The following is a 14,858-nucleotide window of genomic DNA, read 5'->3' on the forward strand; positions in this document are numbered from 1 at the left end:
GTAGCAGTTGTTGTCTAATGGAACTTTAACTTGTGTACCATCATTCTTTTTATAGCTTACATACATTTCATTGTTATTTTTCGGAATGAGTTTATACCGTGTACCATTTTTTTAAGGACTGTACCAACTGCCATCTAAAATATTTATTTTCTTCATTGACAGAAAAGTCACCAACAATAGTTTCAATATTTTTTGTTCCTATCAAACTTTGGTATATTTTATTGACATATGTTTTATCTGCTTTATTTTCAATGCTAACGTTTAAGTCTGTTATTTCAGAAGATGTATGTGTATGTCCAACGGCACTTTTCCTGTTTAAGGTTTCTTGTAAGTTTGTAATATCAGATATAGAATGTGTATGTCCAACGGCACTTTTCCTGTTTAAGTTTTGTAAGTTTGTAATATTTGCAATGGTATGTGTATGTCCAACGTCACTTTTCCTGTTTAAGGTTTCTTGTAAGTTTGTAATATCAGATATAGAATGTGTATGTCCAACGGCACTTTTCCTGTTTAAGTTTGTAAGTTTGTAATATTTGCAATGGTATGTGTATGTCCAACGTCACTTTTCCTGTTTAAGTTTCTTGTAAGTTTGTAATATTTGCAATGGTATGTGTATGTCCAACGTCACTTTTCCTGTTTAAAGTTTCTTGTAAGTTTGTAATATTTGCAATGGTATGTGTATGTCCAACGGCACTTTTCCTGTTTAAGGTTTCTTGTAAGTTTGTAATATCAGATATAGAATGTGTATGAGTCTTATTTGCTTTTGTCTCTAATGTTTCCTTAAGACTTGGTATTTGGTTAATATAATGTATATGAGTCTTTTTAGAATATTCGTTTTCAGCTCTTGTCACTTCACTTGACATTTTATTGTCAACATATGTTTTGTCTGCTAGTTCAGGATGAGTATGTTCTTTTGTTGCATAAGCATTGTTAGCTCTTTCTTCTTCTTTTGCTATTGCATCGTCTACATATTCTTTGTCAGCTTTGTTGTCAACATCTGCTTTCAAAAGAAGTTCATTTATAGGTTTCTCGTTTAAAGTTCCTTTTGTTGGATTTATACAGACAGTATGGTTCTTATTGTCTTGAAATAGAAACTCATCTGTCATTGGGTTTAATGTCAGTTTTAAGTTTCCTTCTTTCAATGACTCAGATATCTTAGAATAGTTTGAAAAGTTTGTTGTGTTCTTATTTAGAGCTTGCATAATGAGTTGTCGGTTGTGTTGTATTTCTCTCATAGACGCTGTTTCATTTGACATTTTTATTATAGATAAAATATGCTTCTAATAGAAAAAGAAAATTCTAGGGTTGCTACAACTAAACCATTAGATGAACTTTTTACTAATGTCGGTCAAAAGTTTGACTTAGATACTATAAAGCATGAAGGCTATCGTTTTGACTACCCATTAAGATGGTTAAGAGACCCATCTGTCACAAAAGCTATTGGCTTTCGAAGAATAAAGTTTGTGTCTGTAGAAGATAAAAGTTTTCCATTTATTGTAAGGTTTCATATAGATTATACATCTGAAGGGCAACGAAAAATGTGGGAAGAAATTGAGCTAATACAAGTTGACCTCTCATCTTTTCTACAGGCTGCATTAAAAAATATAGAAGATAAAATAAATTCATGTTATGCAAAATATGCTGATGAATATGCGAATACCGATAGCACACTTTATGTGAGAATTGTATATGACAAACAAAATTCACAAGTGTCATTTCAAATCTACGAAGACAATCCAAATAAAGACGAACAAATATATACAGAATTCGCTGCAATGTCATGGTATTATTTGCAAAGAATGTTAAATCAGAAAGTTGAACCTCCTTTAGCAAATATCTACAGTCAATATGCAAGAGATGAACCATATTTATTTAAAGATGTTTTCGACCCAGATGCTATTATTGTTCATGCTTCATTTTCTGGCGCCCAAAACTCTTTCTTATGCTTGGCAAATGACTTTTACGAAAAACCTACAAAGTTATACGAACCACCAAGTGGAAGTATTTCAGACTTTCAAGTATGGTTTACTACAGATGGAAGAAAAAGAATAATTCCATTATACCATGCGTTTTACTTAGAACTTAGTTTCATATACAACTACTATCGAACGGTAAAAATATAATTTTTTAATACGGTTGAGGTGTTGGATTTGGTTGCCAACTAGACTGTGGTGCAGGTTCAGGCTGTTGTATAACAGGAGCTTGTTCTTCTGGTTCAGGGTCTTTAGGTATAATACCAACAAACTGACCTACTCTTTTACCAATATTTTTGACTCCGTTCCATACTCCTCTTCCGACAGATTTTATTCCATTCCATATACCTCTTCCAACATTTCGAAAGAAGTTTCCTATCTTACTGAAGAAACCCATTTTACTATATGTAAAAATCTAATGTCCGCATAGTCTCTTACGTTTCCTGTTGAGTTCCATAGCATTCTTTAACTGGAGCTCATACATTCTGTTTCTCCTCTGGTAGAAAACATATTCTGGGTCAACTCCTGTGTTCGCGTCATCTGCATAAAGTTGTTTATATCCCACTTCAGGGTTTGTATATAAAACTCTTTCCATCTCATATTTGCATACCATGGTGGCAAACCTAACGCAGCGTCATTTGACATGGCAGTTTGCATTTGTACATCTGTTGGCACTTGACCATAGTTTGCCATTGCAGTTTGTATTCTAACTTCATTTGGAATATTCTCTGGGTTTGGTTGTCCAGGTTGCTGTGCATTCGCTAAGTTCTGTGCGTCCATTTAATATTAGATAAAAATATCTCTTACGAGTACATATGCTGAACATTTGCAGGCATTGGTTCATCTTCATATTCTCTGTACTTTTCTGCCACGTCAAATAAATAAATGACACAATGGAAAAAACCTAAAACAAGTAGTCCTATTTCAAACCACATTTACTTACTAATAAAATTTCTTTATTGTGACACTTTCTCCAGTTTATAGGACCTCTCTCATATTCTATCTTGTCATATATAAACTCATAGTCATGTATGTCCTCTAACCATCTCATAACGGTTTTCAAACCACTTTTATCGGATGTAAAGTAAAAGCATGGATGGTTATGTATAACGTCTAAAGTTTCTAAAGAGTCTCTCAAAGTCCAGTCTACTTGGTATTGAAAATCCCATGTGTTATAGAACGGCGGGTCCACTATAAAGAAAACATTTTCCTTGTCTTTATATTTTTCATACAACTCTGTCCAATGACATCTCACAAACTCTATACCCTCAATATATTTTTCTATGTCCTCTTTGAAAACATTTGTATAGTTAAGATATAAAACTTTTGACATAAGTGTTTCAATGTCATGAACTCTTATAGCACCACTATATAATAGTCTAGCAGATATACTATCCCAGTCTATATATTCTGCTTTTTTCAAAACCTCTCTCACAATATTTTTCTTATCTAATGGTATACGTTCCATCTTACCTATAGGTATCTTTTCTTTTAACTCTTTCAATATATTGTTTGTGTCTGGAATATGTTTGAGACGGTCCATATAGTTGTCGAAGTCATTGCATATAATCTTTGAGTCTGGGAATATTGTATGACATAAATGGGATATATAGAAACTTCCACCGAACAAATCTACAAATGTTAGACCATTCGGTAGTTTCTTAAGTTGTCTCAATATAATATCTTTACATCTACTCTTATTTCCAAAGAACGGTAACGGCGGTTTTGTAAAATTCAGTTATATATAATAATAAAAATGTTTTTACCCGAAAAGTAACAGAAAAGTGACAAAACATGAAAACATATATAATTTGTGAAAAGTAACACAAAAAGTGATATTTAAAAAGTGACAACATTAATATGATGTAAATAACAACGGTTTTGGTTTTGTCACCGGCTGGTCGGCTGGGGTTCGGTCCTCCTCTTGGGTCTTGGGCAAATTTTCTTATGGGCTAGAGGGCGCAACGCGCCTGGAAGCCCTCCGAATAAAAACTTCATTTATACTAAACATCTTCGGGGCTAGAGGGCGCAACGCGCCTGGAAGCCCTCCGAATAAAAACTTCATTTATACTAAATATCTTCGGGGCTAGAGGGCGCAACGCGCCTGGAAGCCCCACTACCTTTTTTTTTAAATAATTATAAATTTCAAGTTAAATTTTAATTTTGATAAATAATTTAAATTTCAAAATATCAAGTTCAGTTCGACTATGTATGTAGTAATTCCTCAATAAAGTGCCAAAACCCTATTAAAATATATGAACATTTTCAACATTTTAATGTTTTTATTTAAAAATTTGATGGAATATGAGCTTCAAACAATTATTATGTAAATAAAAATAATTAAATATATGTATTTATTCGTATTACAACCGTAGTAAGTTGATTCTTCCTTTCTTCTACTGAGTTTTGAATTTGATTTCGAATTGTAAAGAGATTCAAAGGGAAAATACTAGCGGATAAAAACTACCTCCATGAAAGGGTCATAATTTGTTTCTAAACCATCTTTTTTATCAATAAAAGTGTTGGTTTACTATAAATCAAAAATGTAAATTTGAAAAAAGTTTCATTAAGCAAATAAACAATTTATATACCTTTATTTTTGCATTGAATCTTATTTTTATGAATTGAGAGCGAGAATTCTCAAATAATTTCTATATTTAGAAGAAAATCAAACAATTTTTAAGTTTTTCATCAGATCAATACAGAGAATTGTCACTTGTATAAGTCATTGCCCTTATATCTTAAAGGTGCCCCGAATAATATTGCTGATTTCCAAAAAAACTCCATTTTTCAGACTTGTGTTATTAAAAATACTATTAATCATACTTTCAGAATAAAAGCCTATTTGGGAACTGATTTTTGCAATTCATTTTTAAGATTCAAAAAAATAATAAAAATGGGATCTCTGAAATCAAACTTAGTCTAATTGGAGCTAAATATGATTATTCCGCTATACCATAAGTTTTTGGAGTATCCGGCGAAATTTTTAGTATAAGAATGTTCCCACCCCCACTATGATGGTAACGTTGACGTTCTTGACAGGGGGAAAAAACTTGAAAGTTCGAGCCCTGACAATCATGAGTTTACATGCTTTACATGTCAAGCAAGTGCTGGATGGGGAAAGATCTTGTAGATAAAAAAAGTTATCGAAAACAACATCCATATGGTTCAGTTGCGAATTAACTTAAAATATCACCTAAAGTTCTGGGTTTATTTTTTTCACAATAAAAATTTTGTTGTATCAGAAATAATAGTATTTGATGTGTGAAGATTTGAAATAATTAATTGTTTGATAGTTGTAGTTCATTCTGGGAGATATTGCTTATGCAAGTCTCCCAGAATGGCAAATTGTCCCGCAATCAGAATACGATTGCCGAGCTTTGACCGACAAGAGTGTGTTATGCACTCTAGTTGGACATATCTTGCCATTGTGAGATAAATCACTTATAATACAATCTTAAAACTTACTTTACTCCTATTTAATATCCTTTTTGTATTTTTCGTGTTTTTAAATAACTTGTTTCGTGTATTTAACTCCTTTACAGACTATTCTGCGCCAGCCCCACATATAAACCTGTGACACAAACACATATTCTCACTTCGTATCTCAAAAAACTATAGTTATACAACATCATTCATAAAATCTCATTTTATTCTTATCTAAGCACTCAAAACATATTTTTCAATGATTCGATTTCTGTCATCAGATCGTGATAATATGCATCACATAACAAGTTATGACCAACAAGAGTGCATCACACACTCTTGTCGGTCAATGCTTCGCAATCGTATTCTGATAGCAGACAATTGTCTCATTATAGGATATAATAATTATATAATAAAATGTTTGTTGATAAGCCTTAAGATAACCAAAGTAATTTACATTATGAACAATCATTTTAAAATTTACTTCTGATTCAACTCTTTTAAGTGTCCAAATATACTAAACTGATATGAATTATCATTGAGTATGACAGATAAGCAATATTAATGCGTAAGTATCACTAAATGAGCAAATAATTTGCAAATGTCTAATGATTGTTGTATTTTAAGTGGTAATATTGGCTAAATCGTTCTGATTTGTCATTACATATCACTCACAATCTATATCTCTTTGCAAAAATATCTAAATCTTAGAAAACAAAACTCAAATTTTATTTTTATATTGAAATATCTTGCTTTTGCATTTTATTTGTATAAGCTATTCAATTTCTCATTATCTATTGATTAAAAATAAAAACATACATTGAGTTTAGATAAGTAGTAGGATATGAAGGGTTTTGTGACTTTTTTTGTAAACGTAAGAATTCATGCAATATCGAGCGATTTTGTATCATTTTTTTTAACATATGAAGTAAAAAATGTATGATTTACTTTTTTTTATTCTTACGTTTTTGAATAAATCAAGATTTAAAAAATTTTCAAAATTGTAAGACATTTACACTCAGCCCATACATAATGAAATAAAAAATAAATTTTTTTTAAAAAATAAACTTTAAAAATTCATGTCTCAGAATCAACATAGAACTTTAAGAAACTAATGATTATTTGAATTTATGATATCAATTATCTGATTTATTCTTTCTTCAATCTCTTCTATTCTTTTTGTTAAATCATCTATTTTCATTAATGAGGTGATTCTTGATTGAGGAATAGATTTCAAACTAACCACTCCTTTTATTTTTGAAATTTTGAATCCATCAACTTTAAACATTTTATTCAATTTACACGTTGTCAATTCTTCAAATAATTTTTTATTATTAGCATAATAGTCATTAAATTCTTCAACAGATGAAAAATTTTTATTTCAGTAATTGGTTTAACAACGTTTATTTTTTGTTGAACATTTTCACTTTCATTTATTTCTTCCTCCTCTGTTTCATTTATTTTTAAAATCGGTTTCATTTATCATTAAATAAAAATTAGAATATAAGTGATGAAATATATTTTTTAATTAATATTAAATCAGAAATGGCGGCAGGATTCTTTAAAAAATTATGGGATGGAATTAAGAAAGCTGCAGGTTGGGTTTATAAAAAGATTATTAAACCCGTTGCAAACTTTTTGGCACCAGTAGCGAAAACGGCAGGAACTATCATAGGTGAGTATTAGGTACTAAAGCAGGTAATCCAGCGATGGGAGCACAAGCAGGTAACGCAATTGGTGGAATAGCTGAAGGAATACTTAATAAAATAGGGGTAGATAGTGGAAAAATAAATTATTTTAAAATTATTTTTATCTTAGTATCGGTTGTAGTCTTTGATAAACTTTTTCTCCTTTATTTAATACTTCTCTTATTGGGGCAGCTTTTGGTGTTATTGATTCAGCAACGTCACTAATTGCTTCTTTATTCTTAAATATCCAATTTGCTCCCTTCTTCATTGTTTCCCAAACTTTATGCGCTCCTCTTTTTACTTTATCCCACAGTTTCTTAAATATACCTGCAGCCATAGTTGATTATTTCATTAAAATTAAAAATTCATTTTCATCTTTTAATTTTGATTTTTTATTTATTAATAAATGACGACTAACTATTTGGTGCCAAACACTAAACCGATTAATGGAAATGTGTTTCATTCATTTGAAAAGATAAATGAAATATTCACAAAGAATGACGGTAGAAGATATTATAGAGAACTTGAAAGTTCATGCTATGACTCTGATGCTCCATATTTTGATGATAAACAAACTCATTTAAGAATTACAAATCCGGCTCATGATGTGAACCAATTAGGTGACACATATATTAAACGCAAAGTTAAAGTAACTCTAGTTTCAAATAAAGCTTTCACATGCGATGCCGCTTTTAAATGCATGCGTTTATTCGTTGGTTACAAATCATCAAATCAAAGCTTTAAACAATTAGAAGTAGAAACCGAAAGAGGTGATGCCGGTTATCTTCAGATGGATTGCGCCCGTGAATCTTTCGCATTTGCAACATATAAACCAAAATCAGAAAGGAAAGTTAAAAAGTTTGTTCATTCGTTATATAATAATGTTCAAAAATATGATAACTCAGTATGTGGTAAATATATTGACCCTTCAGAAGTTTTCAAGAACGCAAATGAAGAAGTTGATATCACTTTTGATATGATTATTCCGGTAAATGATTTGTTAGCATTTCAGGCGTTTGATGATTATCCTAAATCATTTGGTGAAATCATTCTTAAATATTATGTTTTCAGGGATACTTTAGTATTTTGTCAGGTTGACCCGTTAAGAGTTGCTGATTTACAAAATTACGTTTATGAAAAGATAACTGATGAAAATTATGAAAAGATTATGAATCATGTTTATAAATATGATCGCAAATTCCAACAAATCGGACTTCCTGCCAAATTAATTACAAGCTTAGCCGCTACATCTGCTGACGCAACAGTTGATAACGTTATTATTTCATGCACAAAGATGGAAGTTTTAGAGGATAAATGTATTACACCAGGATACGGTTTAATTGAAGAATCAATTAAAGCAATACCACGTTTATTCAGTAAGGAAGATCCATTCATGATTCCAGCTCAACATATTGACGTTCGTTCACTAAATGGAGGTTGCATCACTCCTGAAGGTATCAGCTCAGATTTCTCATACGCTCTTCATAACGTTACAGATGTTGTGTTAGCATTTCCGAAGAATGCAATGCAAAGAACGGTTTTAGAAAATCCAATGCTTCGAGGTCTTCAGGTCACTATAGATTCCAGAAACTTCCCCGATCAAGCGATGACCACAGTGGGTGACATATTCTTTACACGTATGCTTCAAGCTTCTGATTTAGACGGAGTGAATGAATGCACAGAAGAATACGAGGACTCATTAACTAGACCACTGAATGATGATGATGGTACGCCATTAGCTAGAACATGGAAAGACCAAACTTCATTCTTATGCACTATTCCAGTTCAACGTGATGGAGCGGGTATATTCTTTGATGGATTAGAAACTTTCAACTCACAAGTTACAGTACAAGTGAAAGCTTATCCAATCATTCAGGGTGTAAATGACACTTACTGTTCAAAGGTGACAAATCCTCCTCAGGTTTGGTTTACTAGGACTACGTATTGGACATGGACACCGGACGAAGGTTTGAAATATCATCCAACAGGTACACCACCACAGTATAGAAGTTCATATGATGAAATATTGATGAATAGAAATGTTTAAAATTATAAATTTATTTTTGATTAAATGGATTTAAATTCATCCACCCCTTATGAAGAATTAGCGGGAGTATATAATACATACGTGGATGATATGATTAATGAAGCATTGAGTGATAATAGAAATAATCTCTCAAAGGAAAAATTAATGAAAATTACATATTCTGAATGTTACTTAAATTCAATCACTGCAGCAATTGGTAAACAGAATAAAGGTAAAACATTAACGATATTAAAACAAATTATCATTATTGCTAACACTTCCCCCTATTCACATGTGTTAATTTATATCAACCGTTCAGGTTCACCTTCAGATGATACATTTGAATCTTTAAAGCATTTAATCAAAATTCCAATTATTTATTTATCACAAGAAGAAGCAGAAGATTATTTAAAAAACTTTTTAATGTATAAAGAATTATATAATACAATCAAGAAGCAAGGATTAGAGGATAAAATTATTGATAAACAACGGGATGAATTATTTGAAACACTTTCTATTTCAAATTTTGATAGAGAATTTTTGCATTCACTCATTTTTCTAGATGATGCAGTGAAATCAAAACTAATAACTAATGAGAAATCATATTTTAATCAGTTATTAACTCAATGTCGACACATTCAGTGTTCATTCTTTATGGCTGTTCAATACTTCAAAGCATTAAGCACAAACATTAAATCAAACCTGTCCACCCTTTTCATTTTCAGTGGGTTTAGTCGTCAACAGTTGAACGTTATGCTTTATCAAGTGAATTTACCAATGAGCATTAATGAACTTTACACACAATATCAGCAATTAGGAGAATATGGAAAAATAATAGTTGATTTAAATAAAGGAAGTGTTAAATTTGATTAACTTTTTATAATTAATTTTTATTTTTTATTTATAATTAAACATGACAGAAATAGCAAATCTTCTACAGGTTCCATTAAAACAAGGGACAAACAAAAAGGGTGCATATAATAGAACTATGAAAGTTCCAGACGGAATGAAAGAATTAGTCCACATTGTTGCCGGTCTTCAAAAGGATGTTAAACAAATGAGAAACGTTTTAACATTACCAGAAGCTCAAGCATATGCCAAACGTCATGGTCCAAATTGGGAAGCACATGAAGCAGACATTACAGGACCAAATGGAAAGCCTGATGGAATAAATGAAGTCTTTGTTACTGATGGTCAAGGAAATATTAAAGTCATAAATGGGTATAAATTAACAATGACGGATTATCCTAAACGTAAAGCATATAATGAACGTTATCCTATGAAATTTGATGTAAATGGAAAAGCTGTTAAACAACATATCGGAGACAGTAAAGATGGACCAACTCTTTCATACCGTCATAATCCATATTCTTATTTCAATGAAGAATTAAACGCTATTGAAGAAGGACCAAACGGATTACCTCAATATGTTAATCAGTTTGATGGTCAATATGCAAATTTGAGACCTGAAATTCCAGCTAAGAAATTCTTTAAAGTTGCTTTATTCGATCCAGTGTTCAATGAACAGAAAGAAGCAATGAAAGCAGAATTTAAACCAATTAAAGGGAAAGAATTTCTTCATCTTCACTTTCAGAAGCGTTCAAGGAATTGATAAAGAAACCACTTTATTCTCAACAAGGTTATAACTTTGATTTAATTAAAGAAAGTGATAGACGTAAATTAGAAAAATCAGATGGTTTTAAGAATGCATGTAATGAAATGATTAAAGATATTGTAAATGATAAAATAAGACTGGAAGAAACTCAAATCATTATCAATAACATAATTGGTGCAGTTACAAAGAAAGTATAAGCAAACAAGGATGAACCTTGGGATATTACCGTAACAACTAAATAAAACTTTAAATATATTTTTCTTTTTTTTTTCAATTATAATGAGAAGACGTTTCACAAGTCAAAAGAACACTAACGCAAAGCAGAGATTACGGTTGGTTATAACGTAAATGATGATAAATCACGAATTATTCAAAATGTTAAAGTTAATGTTAGCCCCGAATTAACAAGGTCAGCAACACAGTCCAATTTATTAACTCGTGACTTACCGAAGAATGAGGAGAATGAAGAAAACCATGAGAATGGAGACCCAATCATTTTTATCTGAACCCGGTAAAGAACCTGTTGAAATTCCCACTTATCCAACATACCCCCGCCTCTTTCATCAAACATCGAGAACCAGGAATCTACGATTCCAGTCGCAATGCGCCATATAAAGTAGACATTAATTCTGAATTAATGAAAATTTACCGTGATATAATAATTAATAATTATGATTCAATAATAAATTTAATTGACCAATCTGGTTTAATTATTTTACCTTATGAATCATTAATTCACATTATCGCCATTCTTTTGTGATGTTCAAGATTCAGACGTTAAGATTCAATTTTCATAGATGATGAGGTTTCATGCTGCGGAACAGTTGCAAAAATAAATCCTATAAAGGATATTAGCACATTAAGATATCAAAGAACGGAGCAACAACTGAACTACATTTAACTTATAATAACATATACAATAAAATAGTTGATGAATATAAAAATATCACTTGAAAAATTCTTTGTTAAGACTATTTAATATTCAAGCATTAACATTATCGAATAATAATCCTTTGAATCATAATCAATAATAATTGACCTTTCACCAGTTTCTATCATTTGTTTTATTTCTTTTGTTCCCCACTATCCGGATCGGTCATTGTAATTGTTTTTGTTATAGTATCAGCTTTATCTTTAACTTCAATCTTTTTTCCATCAGGATATTTAAACCAAAATTCCAAAAATTCGATATTGTCAATCTGTTCATTTTTAATCTATCAATTACATTTTTAATACCATCTGAAAATCTTATGAAATGGTCATTATATGGGTTTTGATTGAACTAAATTTGAATGAAGTGAAATATAACCCGATGATGAATATGACATCGACTCATATTTTCTGAAAACACTAAAATTTATAACATGAATGAATTTCTTATTCGTTGAATTTATGAATTCTTGAGGTAATCTTATTCTAGTTTTATTTATCACTGGAAAATAACGCTTTACCATATTTTAATCGTAATAAAAATGTCAATTATCAATATTATTTCGAATAATAGCTGTGAATTAAATTTAACAGTTAGCGGAATTTATAATGTTACTCTCGTTTCTGTGAGTGGTAAATTTAATTCCATTCTTTTAGACCCTTCAGATTATATATCATTTATTAAAGATGACCATGAAAAAACGTATGATATGTATATAAATAATGTGATAACGAAATGGATATTAACACGATTTTAAGTTATTTAAATGAATCATTTATCGTATGGTATGAAGAAAATTTTAAATCAAAACCTGATAAACTTTTTTGAACTTGATGAAATAAATAACCTTATTAAATTTCCGCTGAAAATTAAATTTTGTACTCCTCATCTTCGTTCATTGTTGGGGATATTAAATTTTGAAAAAGATGTTGGGGATGTGTTTGTATTCTGACACTGGTTCCAAATTTCATTTTAATCAAATGTGATAAAGTTAATACCCCAATGAGATTTTCACATCAAACATTAGACCCTAACTCTTACCCATCAATACAAAACATTTTATCCATCAACTTAAACACATTTTCTTTATCATATCCGTTTCAATTATCCGGGAATTCATTTATTCTTCATTCAAAAGATTTATCAAATATTAAATTTAGAATAACTGACCTATTTGATTGTGATTTAGAATTCATGAATGAAATATTATGGCAATTTCAAATAGAAAAAATAGCTGATGAGATAACAGATTAAATATTTTTTTTTAAATCATAATAAATGATTAAACAACAGCAACCACAACAACTTAAGGCACAAAGCACCCAGGTCCCTCAGACCATTACATACGCCATATATGCATATAATTCAAAGACGGCAGAACAAACGCAAAGGTTGAAATATGGAGATTTGGAGATAGTATTGAAAAATGAACATTTCGAATTCGTTTGCAAAGGTGGTGCAGTGATATCAAATATAAAAGAATTTTATTTATGAATTCAAAAATTAAAGGAATAACGGATGATATAACATCAATTCCACCAGAAGAACAGAGATATTACGCATTAAATGCATTTCCTAAAGTTTTGAAATATTGGAAGATTTAATTTAAATGAGGAATAGAAGGTTTCCTAAATGACATAATGAAGAAAGCAGATAAGGAATATGTGGTTAGTGAATTAAATAAGAAGGCAAATTTGGTTTACGTTGATGAAAAAGATAAAAAATTAAAGAAATGGTTGAATGGTATCATGAATGGACATTGGAGACTTTTAAAGTTAAAGCTGATACAGAATGGGTTTCAGGATGTTTAGACCTTAAAGCAGATAAAACTTATGTTGATGAAAATTATGCAAAGAAGTCGGAAGTAAATGATGTGATTACAAGCATGAAAAAATGAAAATACTTCAAACATTATATCCTGTTGGTTCTATTTATACATCAATGAACTCAACAAATCCATCAACAGTTTTAGGTTTTGGTACGTGGAAGCAGATTGTAGATAAATTCTTATACTGTGCTAGATATTCAAAGCAAACAGGAGGTTCGAAGAAAATTAAAGAAGCAAACCTTCCACCGCACACTCATACAGGAACTACAAACTTTTCTGGCGACCATATACACTCATTAAGAGACCACCCATTATACAACTCAGAATATGAAGTTGGCTATGACGTTTTATCTCCAGATTATAACCATTCAGCAAAAAAGACTTTTCGACCAACTGAACCAGGAGGAAATCATGTCCATACTTTCACAACAAATCCAACAGGTTCGGGTAAAGATTATATGCCACCATTTGTGACTGTATTCGCATGGTACCGCATTCATTGAATGAACTAAATATATTTATGTCTGTAATTAATTAGGTAATGAACTGCAGAAATAAATGTTTACGTTAATGTTTACGAAAATTAATGATTACGTTAATGGTTTCAGGTCATTCAATAATTAATTATTTTTGAAGAACTGAAGGTGTCACCATGTCACCATGTGTCACCAGGTTATTTAACTTCTCTGAAAAAATGAGACAACATGACATTTAGACAACAACATAGGAGGATTAATGAGGAAGGCAGTTATGAATTATTTTTGAAGAACTGAAGGTGTCACCATGTCACCATGTGTCACCAGGTTATTTAACTTCTCTGAAAAAATGAGACAACATGACATTTAGACAACAACATAAGAGGATTAATGCAAAAATAAATTCAAATCATACTTTATAAAGCATCATTTACAGGTATTTCATCGTCAGTAAATGAATCATCATTATCGTTTGGTTCAACCTGTTTATATAATCCTTTCATTTCTTCTTTCAAAACATAACACCATGTTTGTTTACCGTCTATTCTTATCTGTTTCCTATCACATTTATCCTTAATACTCATTTGGAAATTCTTGTCTTTCATGTCTGATGGTTTGCAGAATAGAGCATTTTTACATATCATACCTGCACACAATTCATCATAATGTGTATTTATCCATACATCTAAAGGATTTGTGGATAATTCAATTAAATCTTGTTTGGCTTCAGTCATCGGTATGATTCGTACATTAAATGATGAAAGGTCGTAATTGATAAAATATGTTAAAAGGTTATCATAAAATTCCTTAGTGCATGAATCCATTAAATTCTTGAAGTAATCAAATTGACCCTTAAATTTACCATTAACTCTTAAAACTACGTATCTTCTGTCTC

General features: G+C 30.7%; 5 protein-coding genes and 1 pseudogene across 6 annotated transcripts, besides 1 other annotated feature; 3 read left to right on the plus strand and 3 right to left on the minus strand.

The window, feature by feature from the left end:
• Positions 1-14,858: part of a mobile genetic element that runs on past both edges of the window.
• TVAGG3_0152120 lies at positions 92-1,202 on the minus strand (annotated as a pseudogene). Its single transcript has one exon. A coding segment is annotated over exon 1 (1,111 nt).
• TVAGG3_0152130 (uncharacterized protein) lies at positions 1,800-2,123 on the plus strand (the record flags this gene model as incomplete). The annotated part of the gene is made up of 1 exon (XM_051224699.1): positions 1,800-2,123. The coding sequence occupies one exon, from the start codon at positions 1,800-1,802 to the stop codon at positions 2,121-2,123; it is 324 nt and encodes a 107-aa protein (XP_051109685.1).
• Positions 7,209-7,424, minus strand: TVAGG3_0152140 (uncharacterized protein; the record flags this gene model as incomplete). Its single annotated transcript, XM_051224700.1, has 1 exon — positions 7,209-7,424. One exon carries the CDS (start codon positions 7,422-7,424, stop codon positions 7,209-7,211), a length of 216 nt encoding a protein of 71 aa, XP_051109686.1.
• TVAGG3_0152150 (uncharacterized protein) lies at positions 9,159-9,986 on the plus strand (the record flags this gene model as incomplete). The annotated part of the gene is made up of 1 exon (XM_001299534.2): positions 9,159-9,986. The coding sequence occupies one exon, from the start codon at positions 9,159-9,161 to the stop codon at positions 9,984-9,986; it is 828 nt and encodes a 275-aa protein (XP_001299535.2).
• On the plus strand, positions 10,027-10,464 carry TVAGG3_0152160 (uncharacterized protein; the record flags this gene model as incomplete). Its single annotated transcript, XM_051224701.1, has 1 exon — positions 10,027-10,464. A coding segment is annotated over one exon (438 nt), but the record flags the coding sequence as incomplete, so codon positions are not given.
• On the minus strand, positions 14,380-14,787 carry TVAGG3_0152170 (uncharacterized protein; the record flags this gene model as incomplete). Its single annotated transcript, XM_051224702.1, has 1 exon — positions 14,380-14,787. One exon carries the CDS (start codon positions 14,785-14,787, stop codon positions 14,380-14,382), a length of 408 nt encoding a protein of 135 aa, XP_051109688.1.

The sequence above is a fragment of the Trichomonas vaginalis genome, chromosome IV (genome assembly GCF_026262505.1).
Source record: "Trichomonas vaginalis G3 chromosome IV, whole genome shotgun sequence".
Lineage (NCBI taxonomy): Eukaryota > Parabasalia > Trichomonadida > Trichomonadidae > Trichomonas > Trichomonas vaginalis.